The following is a 20,933-nucleotide window of genomic DNA, read 5'->3' as shown; positions in this document are numbered from 1 at the left end:
GGTGAGGAAGAGGACCAGCTCACACCCAGCACACGTTTTTCAGCAGTGGCTTGGTGCTGTGCTCGGCGTGGTGTGGTCCTCCTCTGGTGTCTCTTGGCAGGTCTCGTCAGTATGATGTGGAGACGCATCTCCTGAAACCCTGTAGGGCTTTTAGGCCGGAGCTGGCTTGTGTCTGGCCAGCTCAGGACGCACGCAGGTCCTGAGCGTCTCTGTGTGCACGTGGCCATGTCCTCGGCCATCGCTGGCCTGCTGCAGGTAGCACATCCACCTGGATTTCTTTCAGAAGTTAAAGCGCCTCCCGACAAATGATGCGGCGTTTATCTTTTTGCAAGGGCTTCCAGGCAGAGGAGAGCTACGCTGCAGCGCCGGAGGACGCCGGTGCCACCGTGGCAGGTGGAAATACCTCTGCTAGACGTGAACGCAAGCTTCACTTTCTGGAGTCTGCATAGGCCTGCCGAAAGCGCAGAATAAACTGACAGCGGGCTGGCTTCTGGAAAATAAACGCCTCACGTAATCCTAACCCATCTTGTTACTCAAGTGCTAGACTGGCCGTTGTGCTCACCCTTTCCTTTCTTTTTTGTCCCTTTTTTCCCTTTATGACGAGTGCAGACCTGCTGTAGGCAGTCGGGCCGGGCGGTGGAGGATGAGGGAGTCACAAGCTGGCTGCAGCAGAGCACCCCTTCCAAATCTGATGTTGTCCGCACAATTCGTCTCTCCCGATACACTGAAGTAACTTTTTTTATCTTACTGTTTCGCGAAGCGGCACTGTCTCATAGGCCAACAGCAGGGCTGGAAGTTGGGAAGCTGCTTTCCTTATGCCCGCTGATGCCTTTTTCTGTACCGCGGGGCACGTCAGTTGAATCTTGTGTACAAAGTGCCGAACTTCCCGAAACCTGACAAAGCTATATAAATGTCAAAACTTTTTATTTTTTTTTAAATTGAAGGGATAATACAAGTACAAAATACAGCATACAAAGTTTGCCAAAAAAAGCAAACTTCCCTTCCAATTGTTGATAAATTGTATGTTTCACCAAGGGACATGAAAGCATTTTGTAGTCCTTAGTTGAATTGTGCAGCACTTCTGAAAGGTCACGGGTGGCAGAGCTGAGGTGCAGGGATTTGAAGGGCCTTACCTAAAGCTGTGCCTTGATAAAGCAAGAAACAAAGTTGAGCTTTCTGGTTGCCAGTCTCCTGTCTAGCTGGATGTAGAGGTTGGAGTACGGAAAGCCCCAGACTCACTGCAACATCACAACATCTCCTGACGGGGAAGCTCTCTGCAGTGTATTGCAGAGGATGGGACAGGGATGTATAAGGAGTGTTTTGTACTGAAATCAGGTCCATCTTATTGCAGATGGTACAATTCACTCTACTCACTAGTTAAAGATTCCCTTGGGCTTTCCCTGGCCTTACTTTGGCCTCTGATCTTTTTTGCAGCAGCATCTGATAAAGAAAGTTGTTTCCTCTGTGTTTCTTTGTGCAGGGTTGTATGTAGAAGTGTGATGTATATCTGATGGTAGCTCGTGAGAGCCTACAAGGTGGTGGATGTGCCACGCATTAGCACGTGTGTTATGTCTGGTGCGTAACACAGATAGTGCAACCAGGAACTGTACCCAAGTGCTGTTGCTGGTAATGGGATTCCCAGTGTCCCTGGACAGTGTGTTTTTATTTCTGTATGTAGAAGAGGCAAGGGACAGAGAGACTGTCCGGAGTGACCTCAGCAAGGTACAGGGGAGCTGGTTCTGCTTAGACTAGCGAGCCTGAGCTAGTGAGAGATGCTGGGAAAGAGAGCAAACTCATTTTCCGTCTGTAGCGCTCTCTCCCATCTTTCCAAAATCGCCTGGTATGAACAGGAGGGTTTGAGAGGACTCGGCAGCACCTCAAGTAGATCGGTTGCTGATGTGGGTTCTGTCAGACAGTCAGGCAGAGCAGGCATCTCCCTCTGGAAAATCTCCTGCTACCAGGTGACAGCTTGAAGCATTCAAACAAATCTGTCACTCTGGTTTTGATTAGCTTTGTTCTCTCTGATTAAAATTGCAATGGCCAAATGGCAGGATCTTGCTAGTGATGTCCTCATCACTTTAGGTGTGATGTAGATTGAGCTCTTGTCCATTTGGAGGAAGCCGAGCGAACAAAGACCATGCCAGATATTTTTGATGAGGAACGCACGTTTAGTGCATGTCTGGACCATCAGCAGATGATGCTGTAGGTTCACGGTGTTTGTTGTGAAAGTGGACAGAATCGCAGTGATGCTGCAGTGTGTGCTGGAGGAGGATGTGGCCTGCTCCGAGAAGCTGCTCTTCCTCTCGGCACGCTGACTCTGTGAGTTAGATGTTAACTCTGGGAAGAGCCTTGCTCTGTGACTGAGAGCAGTGTCTGTGTGAATTCAGAGACGGCAGGGATAACTTCCGAATTACTGATTCGGGTGATCGGGTCACCGAGGAAAGATTCCGACTCCTGTGCATGTGTGTTGTGCTTGGATGGGCAGATGCCCTTGGATTCCGATCTCCTTTTCTTTTTCAAGTACGGGGATAGGATTCTGAAGGGTAATGTGCACGTTTCTGTTCATTTCCTTGAGAAGAGAGCTGGCTGGTGTGAGCAGCCTGTGAAAACAACCCCTGGTACAGCCCTGGGATGAAGGTGCAGCAGCGGGCTGTCGTTCTCGTCATGGGGATCGAGGAATGTTACGTGAACAGGTGTCGAGCAAATACACTTACCTAACAGGCTGGTAGTTAACCGACAGATCCGGTTTTGCCATGACTCAGTGTGTGACATGAAGTCATTTAACCTCTTTGCTTCAGTTTCTAGCCTATGTAAAATACAAGCGGTGTGTTGTCTGACTGAAAGAACTTTGCAGACTGCTTGCATCCCAAGGGTCTGAGACCTGCTTGCGAGCAGTGGATGAAGTGGGGTCTCAGAGTCTCTTCTGTGGGCACATCAAGTGCCTGGGCTTTTTGTTTTGTTTTAAGAGTATATAGTTTGTTTCTAATACGGTTTATTCAGTCAGGTCATGTTTTCCATTCTTTTCCAACCAGAATATTTAAAGCGCATCGTCGTTCGCCGTGTTTCTGCAGACTTCAGCGTGCCACACCGTCGCGGGGCCAGAAGGGGAGACAGCCGTTTCCTTGTGTGCGTTGGAGCAGGTGGGGTTGGATCCTGCCTGTCATCAGTGCCGCTTTTTCCTCTGAACTGCGACACGGAAGCTGTTCCACTTGCAAATAACTGCTTATCAGAACGCGTTACTTTGTCTCCCTATTTCTTAAAAATGCCAATGCCCGATGGAAAAGCATTGAGACAGCATCTTGTATAGAAGCAGCTCTGCTGGTTGTCTGCCCAGGTGAAGCTCCTCAGAGGATGGAGCAGAGTCAGTGATCAATCGTGTGCTGTTGGTGCGCACTCTGTCTGTCAGAGCCGGTGCTCTCCTGCATTTTGTCCTGAATTCCGCAGAAAGGTACAACAAGAGTTTTATATCAGTCCAGCCTGCCAAGCTTCGGTGCTGCAGCAGAGGTGGTGTGCAGCATTCTCTGCACCTTTACGGCTTGAAGGCACTGGGGTGGTCTGTGTGTGTATATATATATCTGAGGCTGTCCATGATGGTTTTATTTTTTTTAGCAGTCTTGATCTGTTTTCTTTTCCTTTGTAGTACTGCTAAATCCTGGCCCTTTATTTCTTTCTTCTGTCCACTGAGAGTTAGTTGTAACTAAAATGCAGCTAAAATGACTATCTGGAGCTGATTCAGGGTTTCAGTTAAGCACTGGAATAGCAAATTAAAGCACGATGGAGATTATCCATAGAGGTTTGAGAAGTTGTTGCTTTGAGAAACGTCTGCCAGGTATTATTTAGTTATGATCGATTCTTCTTTGGGGCTTGGGAGACGAATTACATGATTTCTTGAGGGTCTTTCCAACCTTCCTTTCTGCATTCCAGGAGCTGTGATGGTTTTGTTGAAGGGAAATACTTACTTCCTTGTAAGCCACCTGTCTGCATAAAGTAGGAGTAAAGCATGTCTGCTCCCTATATTTTATCAAGCAAGAGGATCATCTTGTCATTTCTCTAATTTATTTCAGGTTTGGATACTGCGGTCACTTTGATTTCTGGGAGTTACAGATAAGCCCATCATGCTGAAACCACTAATGGTCTGTATTGGTTGGTGCTAAGGAGGGACAGTTAATGTGAAGGCTGATTTTTCCTTTGCTTTTACAGATAGGACATAAATGGCCATCATCCTCTGGCTGAGAAAATGGAAAGTCAAGTATTTTTGTTGTTAATAGTGAATGGTGACACCGTCTGCAGATAAGGTATGAAGAATGCGTGGTGTGGTGGTGTAGTGGGGGTAGCTCAGCAGAGAAAGTATCAGGTAGGAGCTGGGGTCTTTAAAACCCTGAAACTGAAATCCCAGGAGGGCTGGCTTAGCTCTCGCTTCTCTGGAATGTGTCACGAGCTTCTGATTTCTAATTGTGAAGCATTTCAGTATCCTTTGTGAACAGCATGCTTTTAAAATACGGTTTAGTCTTTCATGAAGAAGACAATGTGGCCCAGTCTCTGTGAATAGGAAGGAAAACGGGACATTTTGGTAGCAGGCTGAAATCTGAACACAGCACCTAGGTGAGCAGCAGCAAGTGAGCGGTTTTATTGAAGAATCATCAGGTGCCTTGCAAAGGGCTCTTTACTGTGGTCTCCACAGTGCGGGCTTGAGGCAGCCGCAGGCTCCGCCAGCGGCCCATGGGATTTTGGGGAGAAGTGCTGTGTCTCAGGGCTGCCACGTTACTGCTGGAGAAGCAGCGGTGCAAAGGGATGGACACCAAACAAAGTGGTTTTAGCAAAGACAGGAGAGAAAAGTTGAGCTTGTGTTACGCTGTTGTCCACCAGAATTCAGAGGGGCTCAGAGAAATGGGTCACAATTTCGAAGGGGTCTCAGTCCTCCAGCTTGTTTCTAGGCACTTGAAAGCACTTCTAGGCACAGCCGGCGGCTGTTTGCTGGCGTATCCTCTTGTGTCAGCAGCCCTGGTTATGACTCAGAGTTAGCCCGGCTCCAGCTGAGCGTTACTGGTCTCCCGTACTGCTGACTCGGTTCTTATCTTCCCTTTCCTGGTTCTCTCCGGAGTCTGGGACCTGCAGAAACAGAAACCAACCTTCAGGCTGCAGCCTGCCCTTCCTCTCTAGCGTGGCAGTCCCCCTCCGTGAGTGCAGCCTGGCCAGCCTCGGAAATGGAAAATACCTGGAGACTCCTTCTGTCCCCAGCGCTTTCCTGGTATGAACCGGGGGTGATTCCTGTGGGTGACGCTGCTGTAGAACCAGCGTGAGTGAAATCCAGGGCACTCTTCTCCGGGTCTGCAACGGTTCATGGTGTGCAGTATAAGCTCCTGGAGGCACTGAAGGAGTCAAAGAAACATTTCAAACTATTCAGAAAATTACACCACAGAACTGCCGATACCTAACTGTTCATGGAGTTCAGTAATACTCTCTGCCTGTACTGGCGAGGAACCTTTAAGCACACGTAGAGCTAAGATGCTTGGTTTTGCAAAGGCACATGCTGTTGATAAATTCTGAGTACTGATAGTGTCCCTAGTACAAAATAGGAGCACTAAAAACGGCATTAGAATTCCTTAAAGGCATGCTCGTGCAGTGCTCTTGCAGCACGACTTAGGCGGGAGGCTCCATGACGTACCCTGGCCGCTGCCGGGCCACGCTGCTGGCCCAGGAGGCACGTGCGGTTCTCCTTGCACGGCTGCTCCCTTGGCTGGCAGCGCCTGCTGTTACAGCTGGGTGGCATTTCCAGGGCAGGCAAAAGGAAGGAGATAAATTTAAACCCAGCAAGATTATTAGGTAACAAAATTAAGAGTGCCTGGCACTGTGTCTTCTGGACCATCAGGGCCCTAAAATAGCACCGGTCCACCGGTGAGGAACGCTGACCCTGTTCCTCTGTCCTCCTGTGACAACTCTTGCTGTTCTGTCCTGATGCTGCTGGCGTTGTTGTCATCCTCCGTTACGGTGTACCGCCTCAGCGGCTTGGCCGGGAAGCCGAGGTCCCCCGCTCTTGCGACGTGGGCCTTTCGGCAGGCGGTGTGGCGTGGGCAGGGTGAGGTTCCTTGTCCCCTCGTGCCTCGGTTGTGGTTCAGATCCCTCGAGGGTTCGCAGGGCTGGTTTGCTCCCTTGGTTCCTTCAGTCCCTCAGTCCCTTTGATCAGGGTGTCAAGAATGAGTGGAAATTACACATAATTTTGATGTGCACCTTCCGGTTCAGCTGTCCCTCTGAGCCCAAGAAAATGCCCCAAGCCTTGCAGCTTTTCACATGATGGGCTCGCGACACTCACGCGTTGAGTGCACCCCACGTGAAAGAATGAGCCAGGCGTGTGCCTGAGCACAGGGCGTGCTGGTTACCGTTCGTTGTTCTGTCTGTACCTGTGAGGGAAAGTGGGTGAACCTACCTCTTGTGGAGAAACAGAGAGCTCTAGGGGCTTTTTTAAAGCGTGTCTTTAGTTTGTTTGCAAGGTGTGAGCACAAAGTGAGCAGGAGACAGAGATCTTCACAGCTCGATGGAAGTGTTTCTGTCCTGAAGGAAGAGATGGCTTAGAGACCCTCCAGTCCTCTCACTGCTGGGGCGGTCGGTGGCGTGGTTCCTTTTTGCCCACGGACGAGTCAGACACAGAGGACAGTGGCTCACTGGTGTCAGATTTTGGCTAAAAAAAAATCATTGCAATAAACTCTTTGGCTCAAGGGAGCTCAAGATTTGCAACACCAAAGGCCTTGTTGGCAGCTTGTCAGCAGCCCGAGGGCTGCACCTGCTTCGCAGAGACATTTACATAAATATTTCTGATCAGTAACGCACGCTTGAACCTTACTTTCCTCTTCTTGCAGCTTCCCCCATGAATGAAAATTACTTGTAGGAATTTCACCGCCGACTCCTGCTCGCGCGCTGGAAGGCGTTGCCGTCGGTGCAGACCTCAGCTGCAGGCCTCGTTTCTAGGTCCTCTCCTCTGCTGTCGCCGCGTTACTGCCAGAAGCCAGTGCCGGAGTGAATTCAGCATGGGCAGGTCCCGCTCTCCTCATCAGACCTCGAGCAGTGCCAGGAGTTGCCGTTAACTGACTTCTTTGCTGCTGCCCTCCTGTCCGGCACGGTGCAGTTTTACATCTGGGTGCAAGTTGTGCGGTCTTTTGTCCGGTGTGTGCCCGGCAGGGGCTGGCGCCGGGTCGGCCCCGGGACGCTCTCCCTCTCCCAGCGGCCAGCTACCTGTGCCGCCCCGGTGCTGGCTGCGTGGCTGAACACGCACACAGAAAACAAGAGTAGTCAGCAGGTCACTGGCGTTGAATTTCCTGGTGCGTCCTGTGCCAGGGCCATCGCGTTGGCTCTGGCTGCAAACCAAGCAGCAAAGTGGAGCAAAAGAATTGCAGACAAAGGTCTTTTATTTATTAGTTATTAATGTTGTTCGATTGAACCAGTCTGAAATCATCAGTAGCTAAGATTTATGTTGTTTGCATCAGGGGATTCCTGCTGGTGTTTTTGCCACCCTGCCCCACTTTACTTCTTCCTTTAGGGAAATGTGGAGAATTATATTTTCTCAAAACGTTTCAGGGTAGAGAAATACTCCATTCAGACTCTGAGGTGCTATTTAAACAACTTCACATTTTGGAGTCAGTCAGATCTTGAGCTCACTTATCCTCCTACTTGGTGCTACAAGGAGTTGAATTAAAATTTTGGATTTGAGTCTCGGGCAAGCACATGAAAAGTACTCTTTGGACGTGAAATCCTTCCAGATCACTGAATTTCACGTGGTGCCTTTCTGAGTGCCACAGGGTCAGAGCCTGGAGATGCAGCCCTGTTGCCAGAGCTCAATCCAGGTTCTTGCTTTCTCCTCGTGTAGGTGCTGGACAGTATTTAGCCTGTCAGCTGGGTGCTTGACCTTGTTCCTGGTCTTACAAGGCGTGTGTGCTCCAGCTGTTGCTGCATCTGAGTGCCGAACTAGGGCTGCTAAGGTTTGTAAGGTTTGAAGTTCCCCTCCTTCCCTCCTCCGGCAGCAGGTACGATGCCGGGCTGCCCTCCTTGAAGCTCACGCTGCGTGTCTCTTCGGACACTCCTCGCTGGCCTCCTCCGCCCAGGGCTCTCGGACGCTGTGCTGCAGGCCTCGTGTAGCTCTGCACGGAGTTGTTCAGGCAACCAGCGAGCAGACTTGGGCCGGAGTGCGTTAGTGAAGGTTGGAGGAAATACGATGTATGCTGTAGAAATCCTGGGCTAAAGGGAACTTCAGGGAATCGTGTCGTCTGTGAATCAGGGATGGTGAGGCTGTGCGGTCACATGTACCAAAGGTCATTCAGAATCAGGAATAAAAGCTGTGTTCCCTTTATTGCTCTCTGTTGCTTTTGCACTACACCCCTCAAAATCAGAAGCTGGCTAAGAACGTACCCAAGCAGCGGCAGCGCCGCTCGGGTGGCGTGTGAGGACTGGGCAGCTCCTGGTAATTCCAGGTTGCCGGATACATGGTTTTCTATCAGATTTCCTAAATATATGCTCCGACTTCAGCGTTTAGGTCAAGCCCAAGCTTCCCCTGTGGACAGGCTCTTTTGGGCTGTTTCTTTGAGCTTCCTCTGAATTACTGGATACCACTCTAGAAGACAGAGTACCAGACTGTACACGTCACTTCTCTGATTCCTTGCTTCATGAAGAAAGGGTTTATTTTCCAAATATTTGTTTATTACAGTGAAGAAGTCATAGGTCCAAGCATGCAGTTGGTGCACCATTTTTTGTTGCAACTCCTTGGAGGCTGTCAGGAATGGCATCTGCTGAGCTTCATGGACAGCGGGTTTGGAGATATTTGATTAAGGCTGTGAGATGTCTAGATGCCGGGGCCACTGGCGCCACAGGACTTGTATAAATAAATTTCATTTGTGCCATGTTCACACAATTAAAGCCGGAGACCTGGATCACATTTAATGAGGTTTATTTTGCTAGTTGGGCCACACAGATTTCATTTACTTTGTCTGGTCTTCTAAAAACATATCGGAACGTACGCACATCAAAGCCAAGTTTAAGAGCTTGAATAAAATCCACAGCAGTAAAGAAGTGCCCTGATGGGTTTGTATCAGCGTAATGTCCATTGAGCTGAGATTTACACTTGATAGTATAAAATACAGGGTATTTCAACCTAAGGAGCCTGCCCTGCCCTGCATGGGTGATTGGTTATGACTGGCTGCAGTCCTGCGGCTGCTGTTTATCTCTCGGCCGTTGGGTGTCCTGGGTCACTGCTGGGAGAACTGGGAGCGGGGGACGCCTGGCTCATGAGGTTTCCGTCTCCCGCACGCAGGCTCTAGTTTAGGAGGCGATCCTGAAATGCAGTTTTTTCTTGGGATGCTGTTAGCCAGGGCTGGTCTCTGGGCTTGTCCTTGCCTCCCTGGAAGCGGACGTTGGTGTTGTCCTGGGGCTGTCACAGGGCCAGGGTGGGCCTCTTGGTAAAATGCTCAATAGCTCTTTGCCAATTTAAAAACAGAAAAGGAAGAACTGAAAATGTTTTGTTGTGGATCGATTTCTTCTGCTATACAATAGAGCGCAGCAATGTGTTTACATACGGACACAAGCAGGGGGAGGACTTTGGGAAGGCGTTGTACAAGTAAGCATCACTTGGGGTGCTGAGTCCATCCCTGCAGGCTTGTCCAAGGGGGACTGATCCTGCACCTGCACCGAATCCCTCCAAGGACCGGCCACAGGCTTCCGGCCGGTCCTGTCGCAGCTCTTGAAGGTCCATTAATCTTGTTCAGCTCAATAATTCTTTCCCTTGGCAGAAAGGCCTTGCGATTTATGGGTTTGGACCTTGGGAGTGCGAAGTGGCTGGGTCAGGCCATTTCTCTGCATGCGGTGCTGGGCCGGGGGCGGAGGAGGTCGCTCAGGTGGTGCATCGCTTTTCATCTGCTGCTGCGGTCGTGGCATCCCCGGGGACGTTGGGGTTGCTGCAAACGGCGGAGGAGCCAGAAGTTGCCTCGCAGCTTGGTCTTGAGGGCTGAATGTGGGGGCAGCGTGTGTTTTATGTTTAAATAGCGCGTGCTGGAGTGAAAGGGCAATGAGTGGAAGGTGCAGCGTGGCTGGGACACGGGATGGATCTCCAGGGGCGCAGGTCCTGCTGTGGGCTGGGGACATGCTGTGGGCCGGGCTGCATTCCCCCCCGGGGCCCCCACTTCCCTGTCAGAAACGCAGGCTGTTAGTCACCAGCCCAGTTAGAGGCCTGTGGATGGGGAAGGTCAAGGAAGCGCCTTAATCACTGTTGGTGTTTCTTTTTCAGAGGAGAATGAGAAGCACGAGAAGCTCCGCCTGGAGAGGGAGCAGGAGCAGAAGAAGGCTGGCAAGGCCAGCGCGCCACGGGCAAACAGTGCCATTCCCCCGGAGGAGCCCCGGAGCGAACTGCTGGTGCCCATCTCCCCCCCGGCCCCGGCCCCCCCACTGCCCCCACCCCTGGCAGCCCCCATTTCTGTCATTCCCATCCCTGTTGTCACCAGCCCCCCCCAGCAAGCAGCCCAGACCACCCTGTCCCCGCCGCTCGTACAACGCCACCAGCCCCTCGTAAGCACTCCCAGTGTCACTAAGGAAGCATCTTCGGTCGCGCCGGTCATCCAGAGGCCGCCGGGCCCACTTCTACCGGACGGTAAAGCTGCGACACCCCCGTCGGGCAGCCCGAAGCAGCTCCAGCATTACGCAGCGCCGGTCCTGGCCATCTCCCAGCACCATGTGGTTCAGCAGCCCATCCAGCCCCAGCCCCACCAGCCCCTGCAGCACCCGGGAGCGCCGCCGCAGCTCGGTGCTCTGAAGCTGGCTCCAGCAGAAGACACGAAACCAAATGAGCAGAAGAAGAGACCTGGAGGGTGAGTGCACCTTGTGTGTGGAGGCTTCCGAGAGGGACCAGACAGAAAAGATACCGAAAGCTGCATCGACCTGGAGCAGCTACTGCTTTTGCAAAGAGTTGTCAGACCAGAAATAGCAAGATCCGTGGATGTTTGGATGTCTGGTTTTTTGATAGCAGGGTTTCTTAGCTTGATGGTTTTTATTTTTTCCCCCTGACTACACACTGTAGGATTCTGTACACGGATTTCTTTTTCTAAGCCAGAACTGTCTTAGGAATCAAGTCGCAGCACTGCCTGTCTGATCTCAGGTGGCATCTGGTATTATGTTTGGCAAAAGGTCTCTGCTTATACTGGTCAGGGAAGTCGTGCAGCAATGTTGCTTGCAGGAACTTTCTTGAAAACTGGGATGTGATCTGGGAGGTTTTATTTCCCAGGACAGGGATCACCTTAGCAGCTGTTTCAATTTCTTAGTGCTCTAAGTGCTAAGGGGCTCCTGCTTGTTCAAAACTCCTGCAGCTGGAAGGGACTGAAGTCTGTTTAACCTGTCCCCACCCTTGGACAGGACTTGTGACTCTGATGTTGCTCCAGGTTAGTGTTTGTCTAACTTGTTCTTAAGGACTTTGGCTAGCGGAGACTCTGTCTTCTCCTTTGGCGGTAGTTTCCAGACCACAGTATCCTAATACGTAGTCTGGTATTACTTCTTGTGGACTAGGAGAACAAATTGTTCTCTTCTTTGCAGCAAGCTTTTACCTGTTTCCCTTGGCCCCTCAGTCTTCCTTCCTGCAGGATAAATGACCTGGATCTGTTGAGTCTTTCCTCCTGGGCCACGTTGTCCAGACCTCTGACCATTCTCCCCGCTGCCTGCAGCTGGCAGATGACTCTTTGCAGTGGTGTTTAAAATGGCGTGCTGATCCCGGGGAGGCTGGGCAGAAAGCCGCTCTGTGTGTCTTGCCCGTTCAGTGCAATATAGCAAATGTACCCCTGGTTTCAGGGCAGAGGTGGGGGTCTGGTCAGGAGTTCAGAGGAGATGCTGCTAGACAAAATGCCAGCTGGAGTCCCCCCTTGCTGTGCAGCGTAGCAGCGACAGCCTTGTCCCGCTCCAGTATGGCTCAGGCTGCCGTGCGGAGATAGACCCAGCAGAGCTGGAGGCCCCGCTAGTCGCTCTGGTCCACCCAGCCTCAACAAGTGCCAGCAGCAGAGCCAGACAAAATGTAGTCCTTTCCGGGGTAGTGATCTGCTCGGGAGAAATGTTTTGGCCAGGGCAAAATCTGGCCTTGCCTTTTGCTCCCTCCTGGATGGAGCTCAGTATTTTGAATGTATCAGAAGGTCAGGATGTGGCAGTTCCCTTTCTTTTCCCCAGGCCCTCTGGTCCTTACGACGTTTGCTTTGAGCTGTAATGCAGACCTGCTGTAACCCAGTTGTGAGAGGAGCACAAGGCTGTGAATTGGTACTGACCTTCCCTGTGGACGGCCTCCATGCAAGGAGCGGTAGTTTCAGTATCATCTTGCGGGAGCAGGAAGAGATGTAAGATATAGTGGACAAAAAAGGAGGTCATAGTGTCCTTTGGGATGTAGAGATCCCAAAATGCATATAGGGAAGCAGTGAAAGTAATGTAGATAAGAATTTGTGAAGATAATGGCCTTTGTAAAATGCCAATATAATTCCTCTAAGATAGATTGTGAACTTTAGAGCTCACCTATAAAAAGCTCAGCTGCAGAAATGATAAGTATATTTGGGCTTTAATCAAGCGAACCTGTCACTAATGCTGTTGTGTGGGTTCAGATGGGTGGAGAGGGGGTTTCCGATGGCACGGGGTACCAGTGGAGGCTGCGGGGAGTTTTGCTGTCTGAGCAGCAGCTGTCCTGGCAGTGGGATGGCTGTGGCTGCACCAGCAAACTGCTCTTGTGCCGTCACGCCGAGCTTTGCTGCTGGCAAGTTGGGAGGGCTGTTGTCCCAGTGCAAAGCGCAGCATCACCGCCATGTCTGTGCCCGTAATCAGAGCATTTTACTGTGCAGGATTTCTAGAGCTCTTGGCATTTTACTGTGCAGGATTTCTAGAGCTCTTGGCATAGGCACACCAGAAAACTACCCATCTGATGCTGAGTGAGTTGCAAAGGTTTCCTGAAATGCGTTTTGATGGCGTACCCCAAGATGCATGCTCCTTGTCTCCCCAGAATTACCCCTTTAGACATAAGCACAGAAAAGATGGGTTTTTTCAGCTTGTAAATGTTTCATGGGAAAAGGCTGTCAAATATTTATTTTTAAATACCTGAATATTTATTAAATATTAACGTACCTCCTGAAATGCTCACCTCAATGTCAGTGTATTTTCAGCCAAAGGCAAATAATTACTTCGCTTAGTGTACAGAAGATATTTGAAATCTCCATGTGTCTACTAATGTCCTTTATCACCACTGTAGCTGAAAAACTAAGATAACATGGATTTGTTTGGCCTTTCCTAAAAGTATTCCTGTGATTTGGGGGGTGGGGACAGACCAGAACCCCAAAACACAGAAGCTTACCCTGGTTCTTCCTTTAGCAGTGACTGGAGGATTCCTGGATTACTTCATTCCATATTTATGCTCAGCTGTGTTATTTCAGGCACAGTGAAAAAACTAAAGCGGTTTGAAGTACGTCTGCCAAGTCCCATACACTTTAATTTGAAACTGCATAAATCTTACCCCACTGGAGTGTAGGCGTAGATCAGAAATGGGTCAGAATCTGGGCTATCTAGTACTGTATAAATACATACAATTCATACTTTGTGTCTTTCCCTGTTGTTGATAGTAGCCGTGTCTGTGTATATATACACACATTATACGCCTGCCTGTTTGTATCTTGTGTGCAGTATACGCATAATGCTTATCCCATCTAACATGCATGTAAAGTACGGATTTTATATTGATACAGTATAGTTAGAAATATATATGCAACTAGCATTAAAACAGTGATATCGGAACACGTCTATTGCTCTATTGCTATTTACCGCTATATCCTAGACACGCACACACTGCTGAAAGTACAGGTTGAATGGCAATAGTTTTAAACCTGACACTGAGTTTATCTTTGTTCTGTTTGGGTTACAGGGTTGGGACCAGGGAAGTACATAATAAATTGGAGAAGAACAGGTGCGTAGAAAGCCAGGGGTTTGGTTTTTTATTGTAATTCCCCTTCCCTTTTTTTTTTTTTTGGCCTATAGTCTGTCAATATTTGTTTGGCTTTGGTGGTTTTTTGTTTGTTTGTTTAACAAATAACCTGAACAAAATTCTTAGTGACTTTTAATGAATCTTGCGGTATTGCTTTGCTTTCTTATAGCTCAGTTCTGCATCTCTTGCTTCCCAGTATGTTTTACTTCACTGCATAATTGCATTACAATAACCCTGCAAAGCCCTGATCCTGCAAAGTAAATCCCCACGTGCATAATGGTGTAACTTCTCTTTTGATTTGAAGTAATAAACTAGCCAAGGTCGGGGCCGGTGTACAGTGTGAATACAGAATAAAGACCAGTTCCTGATCCACAACTCTTGTAAGTCTAACTAGCTAAATCGGAAATACGGTAACAGTGGAAACAACAGCACAGGGAGATGAGATATTTCATTTACGATTACACGATGGTTTCCTAACAAAGCTAGGACTAGAATCCAGGCATACAACCCCATAGTCTTTCTGCTGGATTGAGCTGGTTCTGTAGAAAGCATGCAGGTAGTCGGTGACTGCTATGCACATGTGTAAGTGCTTTGCTGGATTAAGGCCCCAATTAAGCTCTAGCCCTCTGCTAAATTGATTTCTGGTGTGTGCTCCCACAAGCTGACAAACCACCTGTGTTTTCTTTAGACGTGCGCATTTGAAAGAATGCTTTGAGACATTAAAACGCAACATCCCCAACGTAGATGACAAGAAGACCTCAAACCTCAGTGTCCTAAGGAGTGCCTTGCGATACATCCAGGTATGTATAGCGTTCGGGTGACTGTTGGCTGTCGTTGTATAGCACTTTACCTACTGAAACCAGAGAACGGTGCTACCTTTGCCTAAACCAAGTTACTTATCTGCTTTCTGTAGTGCAAAGGAGAAGGGGGAGAGAAAAACTCCCATTCCTCCTTCTCTGCCCATGCGAGCATAGTCATTTATAAACTGCAGATTTCCAGAACACTTGGATCTTGTAGGAGGACTTGCTTCATGCAGTCTCCTTGTACTAGAAGTTCCTGGTTAACCGCAAGTCATCCGTTCCAGCGATGGTGATGGACTTAAGGTGACTTGCACTTTAGCGAACAGGTAATTCAGATGATTTTAAAGAGGGACATCCAGGCTGTATAAACTTAAGCTGCTCCTTTTTGGACCAGGGTGAATTTGAATCCATATGTTTTTGGGAGGTTTTCTGTTTGCCTTACCAAACCAGACAGACTTCCATGAACGTTTCAAATGTCTAAAATTTTTGATGAGATGGAGAAGTATAGGTCATTTGCTTGGAGGCAGGAAGAGACTGGAATTTGGGGTTGCAGTGTGAAGCTGTAGGTGGATGGGGTACTAAGAATGAGTCTGGGAGAAAGGAAAGAGAAAATTCAGTTGTGGTGTTTGCAGGCTGAGTGAAGTAAGTGTTTGCTTATTGTTGTTTATCTCATATTTGACACTGTCAGCAGTTTTGTCAACTTTGTGTATTGATTTGTTTTTATCCAGCACGTTTTCCATATTTAATATTTGTAAAAGTGGTTAATGGTCGCACAAAAGAAGTTCTTAGAGATGTCCTCTGTGACTGTGAAATCAATAGCATGTAATGCAATTAAAATTCACCTGGAAAGTGGGAAGAGTTGCTAAATCTACAGTGCAAGTGAAGAGATCCGATAGATCTCATACGTTTTGGCTGGAATAAAGGGTGCTGAGGACTGTTCACAATGGGCTTTTCCACAGTAAAGTGTTGTGTTTTTTCCTCGCTTTCTTCCTATTTTCCTCAGTCTTTCTCAAATACCATTTCATTCCTATGTTCAGAAGTACTGGACATTGACTGCTTGCATCAACTTTAATTTTGAGAGTCAGTAATTACTCATCACCTTTCAGAATTAGACCAGCTCAGCCCTTCTCATTAGTCTTCACTGGTGCAGAGCCTTTGCTTGGGGCAAATTCTAATGGTGCCCAGCCGCTGGAGGATGGCAAAGAAAAGGAAAAAATCTCTGTTGCTTAAAAAGGTCATTTTTGGAGATGTGGTTGTGTTGCAGCCTAATGGACATTAGGAAAGATCTGAGCCTTTCATTTGATTGCAGACAGGCTGGTGTTGGTAGAGATGAGCTTCCATTAGCAGTAAGGGAGATGGAGTGATCTGATCGCCTGCTCTTGCGTTCGGGAGTTGGTCCGGAGTCAGGATATCACAAACGGAGATGTTTCTGGCGTGGTAGCTGACGTTCTGTGAATATTGATGCAGGTGCAGACCTATCTGTGAACAGGCTCTGCTCTCTGGCAGCATTTTTATTCTGTGCTTTTGGAAGACAGCTTAAAATTCTCTTTGAGGATGTCAGTGGGGATGGCCGATTCTTCCTCTCCCTCTTCTCTGGATCTGTGGTGAAATGCTTTGAGGCTTGGATGCAGTGCAGTTTTATGCTACTTACACGTATGTGTGCCAACATCTCTGTAAATCACTAGGAATTAAACTCCTGTCACATCATCTTAGGAAGTGTAAACTACTTTTATGATGGTCCAGAAGGTATTCACAGATTCAGAACCGCATTTCGTTTCCTTTAGGTTTCTGTCACTCGGGGTCCATTTCAGTGCCGCCTCTGAACTGCTTTTCCCCGCGTGGATCCAGTCTGTTTTACTAGACTGGGATCAGGTCTGTCGACCTGACTAATCCGGTGTGTCCGTGCTGTTCTGTGTACCCACCATCTGGGGCTGAAGGAGGTCTCGGGGTGGTCTAATTGCAGTGTATTTAATCATTCAGTGAAGTGAAAATGCAGAAGTTCTGATGGTTAACGTCACAATGTTTGCATCCCGGTGTGGGGAACCAACGTGCCATAGGTGGCTGTATCTGCACAGCTCTGGTTTACCCGCAGTGCTGCCTGCGTGCACCACAGGCGTCTTGCAGGAGAAATTGCTGAGGAGACTCCTCTCAGGTATGCGGTGCCGATGTCTCAGGAACTCCCCAGCTGCCTGCATTTCCCTCTGGGCTGGCTTCGGGGAGCGTGCAGGGAGCAACCCTCCACTTCTCCCACCAGTTTCAGTGCAGCGGAATTGAACTCTCCTGTCCAAATGTCTCTCCTCTCCAAACGTCTCTCCAGCTTCCCACTCGCAGGTGGCCTTAAGGGTAATGGAGCTGGTTTTGTGGTGGACGCGTGGGGTCAGGGCGCTGCAGGAGCCCGGCGCTGAGCCGGCCCCACGGGATGGGAGGAGAGGCTGGGGGGCAGGCGGCTGGGAGCCGGCAAGACGCAGGTGGGGTGCGGGAGGTGTGTGCAGGAGCAACGCCTGACTAAAGCTCCGAGGCCGTGGGCTGCGGGGCGCAGCGCCAGCTCGCCTGCCAGGAGCCTGCCTGGAGAGCCGCAGAGAAGAGCTGCCCCATCACCCGTGACAGCTCAAGGGTGGCTGCAGCGCTGGGACAGGGCCAGCCCGCGCGCTGCTGCGTCTGTCCGTCCATTGGTGGGATGGCTCTGGGCTGGTGCCGGCAGAGCGGAGGAGGCGGTCGGTCAGCCAGCCTGCGGCCAGGCGCTTGCCTGCCATGGCGGCGAAGGTCACGGTGACCTCGGGCCTGTCCTGGCCGCCTGCCCTCCCGTCTGTCCCAGAGCCAGCGGCCACCTCCACGTGTGCAGCGAGCACATGGCGAGCACCAGTCCCTGCGTGGCGGGACTGCCTGCCCGGGGCGGCCGGCGAGCGAGCCGGCGGGCTGCACGACCTTGCCTGACCCGGCACCAGCAGCCAGGCTGGCTTGCTGCCCTGCGGGTGGTGGACACGGCAGGGCCGTGCCGCTTGTGTAACCTCCTTGCTGGCACCGCGTCCGCTGCTCGCAGCGCCTCGCCTTCTCCTCCTCTGGCTGCTGCTCGCTCGAGTTCGCAAGCAGCAGGGAGTATCCCGACAGCCGAGTGTTTTCCTTGGCAGCGGATTCACCATGGATCACGGGATGCGGTTGCGTTAAAAATTTGAGCGCTCTGTTCATTTGCCTGAAAATCCAAGATTATTAGAAATCCGATTTGAATTTTCAGAGTTCAAAATTAGAAATGAATCTTTCTTTTTTTTTTTTAAATTCAGTTTGAATCTAGCTTTGATCTGTCTGAACAAAAGTAACGTGCGTCGGTGCGGGGATGGGGTGAACTGCCTGCAGATGAGGCTCGCCTCTCCCCAGGGATGACAGGAGCACAGGTGGGACTGTGGACTGGGCTGGGACACCTCTTACCAGATAAGGGGGTGAGATGAATCCCAGCCGAGGCTGCAGGCAGGAGCACAGAGCTGGTCATGGTTACAAGAAAAAACAAAAGAAACATTGCCTTCTTGGCAGCAAATCGCGCACCAGACTCAGCGCATTTCGCTTGTCAGGCTTGGTGCTTACCTCTCTTGCTTGGCAAGAGAACAGGGGAATTGTATAAAGGAGATCTAAAAGTAAAACCTCTTATTCTCAATATAGCAAAGTAGTTTTTCACTAAAGGGGAAAAAAACACCAAAAAACCAAACCCGAACGAGTCTTGCAGAGGAGGAGTGCAGCGCGCCGGCCCTGAAGCTCTGCTGAGCTGATGATCTGTGCCCGCAAGGAGTATGACAGTACACTAATTGTTGCAGCCGCTCTTCCTGCAAAATCCTTTTTCCCCATTCCAGCTGGAACTTCTTAGAAACAGGCTGTTTGTTTCCTTGGCTGGATTTAAATACTTGTGTCTGCATCAAATCAGATAAGTCAGAAAGTTAAATTCCGAACTTCCCATGGAGCTGTCATTTTAATTTATCCTTAGAGTGGGGCTTGTGCTGTGCAACAGTAAATTAGAATCTCTGCAATTAAACACACTGTTGCACAAAGGAAATTAGGCTGAACGCAGCTGGAAGTTAACAGTCGTTTTAAATGGTGGTTCACTTTTAGGCGGTGTAGGCTGTTGTGCTGCGGCCCTCAGCTGAGGGAGTTCTCCCTGCGGGTCCCGGCACCGGGGTGGGCTCCGGTCCCGAGCGGCAGAGCCTGTGACGAAGGACATTTGTTACATGGGCCACCTCGCCCGTCGTTCTGCGCTTTCCTCCCTGCAAAACGTGAATGAAAACGTTGGAGGCCTCTGGAAGGTTTCCAAGATGCGTGGAGTGATGTGGGAAAAAATGCAGTGGGAAGAAAACGCTGTTTGCTTTGAGAGAGCGCGGAGCCCTGTCCCCTTGGCTGGGGCAGGCCAGCACGCGCCGCCGAAGTGTCCCGCAGCAGAGAGCGGGCAGGACAAGCCTCGCCTCACCGGAGAGCCATGCTGCGAGAGGGAATTGCACTGCGCTTCGCTTGTGCTGGAGAAGGTGCTGCTGGGGCGGCTGGGGAGCGGAGCCCTGCGCAGAAGACACCAGACACGGTTCATAGCCAGGACGTCTGTGCAGCTGGGTGTTTTGATTTGATTCTCTTTGAAGGATTCCTTGCCCCCTAGGAAATGTTGTAATCATCTTAGTTAGAAGCTAATTGAAGCCCTTAAGCAAGACTGTTTTCTCTTCTGTGTTCTCAAACTGTGCCTGTCACTGTGGTACCTGAACACCTTCCAGTTTGAGGGGTTATTTTCTATTGCGTATTTAGTGTAAGACGACATCCAGGCGATTTGCTCACCAGGTGATGTCGGGACAGCCAAAATGAGGCAGCTCGCGAGCAGCACAGCCACAGCCGGGCAGATTGCAGGTCGCGCTGCAAGTCCTGCTTGTTTGCCAGTTTCCCCACTACAACCAGAGTCAAATGCTGACTAAGTAATAACATGCTTACAAAATACTAGACAAAGCTGAGCTTCCCAGGGCGTGCAAGAGGCAAAGAGTAAAATCCTTTGAAGCTTGCGAAGCGGGGCGCCGCTGTGATCCGAACTACTGCCTGTGCTGCTTAGATACTTGCAGAAGTACTGGAGGGGATGTTCTGCGATGACAGATATCGGGCCTTAGTCCTACAGAGGAGTATTTGCTCTGTTTAAGAAATGGACCTTGCTTACAAATTCATTGAAGTCATTTACCAGGCCTTCTTGCTGCTTGTAGTGTTAGAGATAGAAAATAGCTGTGATGAACTTAGGACAAAGTGGTCACATTATAAATCATCTATTGCCTCAGGAAGGGGCAGGAAGGGTAGAATTCCTTTCTGCCCCAGGAGCTAGGGTCGGCGTTGTACCCCACATCCCGCTGACTTGTCGGCTGTGGGAGCAAAGCCACCGACTGACACTAGCTGAACACTTGCCTCTTGGGCTATGCCCATACTCTTCCCAGGAATCACCCAGATACGTTCCTGTTGCAAACCAATCTTTTGATTTCCCTTGTTGTATGCACTTAGAGAAATGTATAAATGAGTGGCAAAGCCATTTAAAAGTCACAAGACTGCTTGTGCGAACAGGCTGCAGGCCTCTTGCTGTCACTTGAACTGTAGACCAGCTAGCCGGAGAAGTATTTTACCAAAGTAGAATAGTCTCCGTCTCCATGGTGGAAATCTTGCCCTCCCAAGGCTGGGGCAGGTGCTGGGCTGCAGCTCCCTCCCGACTCCCCGCAGTGAGTGGAAGCGGCACCTCACAGTTTCCGTGGTCTGATGCCTTCCTCAGGAGCTAAAAAAAATGTTCATGCTAAAAAAAAAAAAATCATGGTGTACTGGACTCAAGGTAGTTGACATCTCTCTAGATTCCCAAGGAAATTACTGCACTGTTCATTTTGAGGGAAGTGTGCCTAATTTCCGCATCTGATATCAAACATGGGCTTCCTGAGCTGAACTGGCTTCACACGGCCGTACTGTGGCCTCAGCCGACCTGCTGGCTAGGTCACCGCTGCCCTGATCGATGTTATTTTCCTTTGTCATATGTAACTGCTTTAGACTGAAGGTGAAGCAAGGACAAAAGTTCATAGGTCTCAGATCATTGTCAGATGGAAAGAAAAATAGTAGTTCAGCGAACTCAAACCATGGGCACGGGTGTGAAATAGGCATTAAGGGAGAAGTGATTATCCTAGGCAGGA

General features: G+C 49.8%; 1 protein-coding gene across 1 annotated transcript in view; it reads left to right on the top strand.

Annotated features, from left to right (window-relative positions):
- Window positions 1-20,933, top strand: part of MNT (MAX network transcriptional repressor) — a 44,246-nt gene that overhangs the window by 5,207 nt on the left and 18,106 nt on the right. The window contains exons 2-4 of the mRNA XM_059829393.1: window positions 10,265-10,841; window positions 13,907-13,948; window positions 14,655-14,766. Coding sequence (XP_059685376.1) covers window positions 10,265-10,841; window positions 13,907-13,948; window positions 14,655-14,766 — 731 coding nt within the window. The remainder of the gene's footprint in view (window positions 1-10,264; window positions 10,842-13,906; window positions 13,949-14,654; window positions 14,767-20,933) is intronic.

Source organism: Gavia stellata, chromosome 25 (assembly GCF_030936135.1).
Source record: "Gavia stellata isolate bGavSte3 chromosome 25, bGavSte3.hap2, whole genome shotgun sequence".
Taxonomy (NCBI): domain Eukaryota; kingdom Metazoa; phylum Chordata; class Aves; order Gaviiformes; family Gaviidae; genus Gavia; species Gavia stellata.
This window is presented reverse-complemented; position numbering and strand designations above follow the sequence as displayed.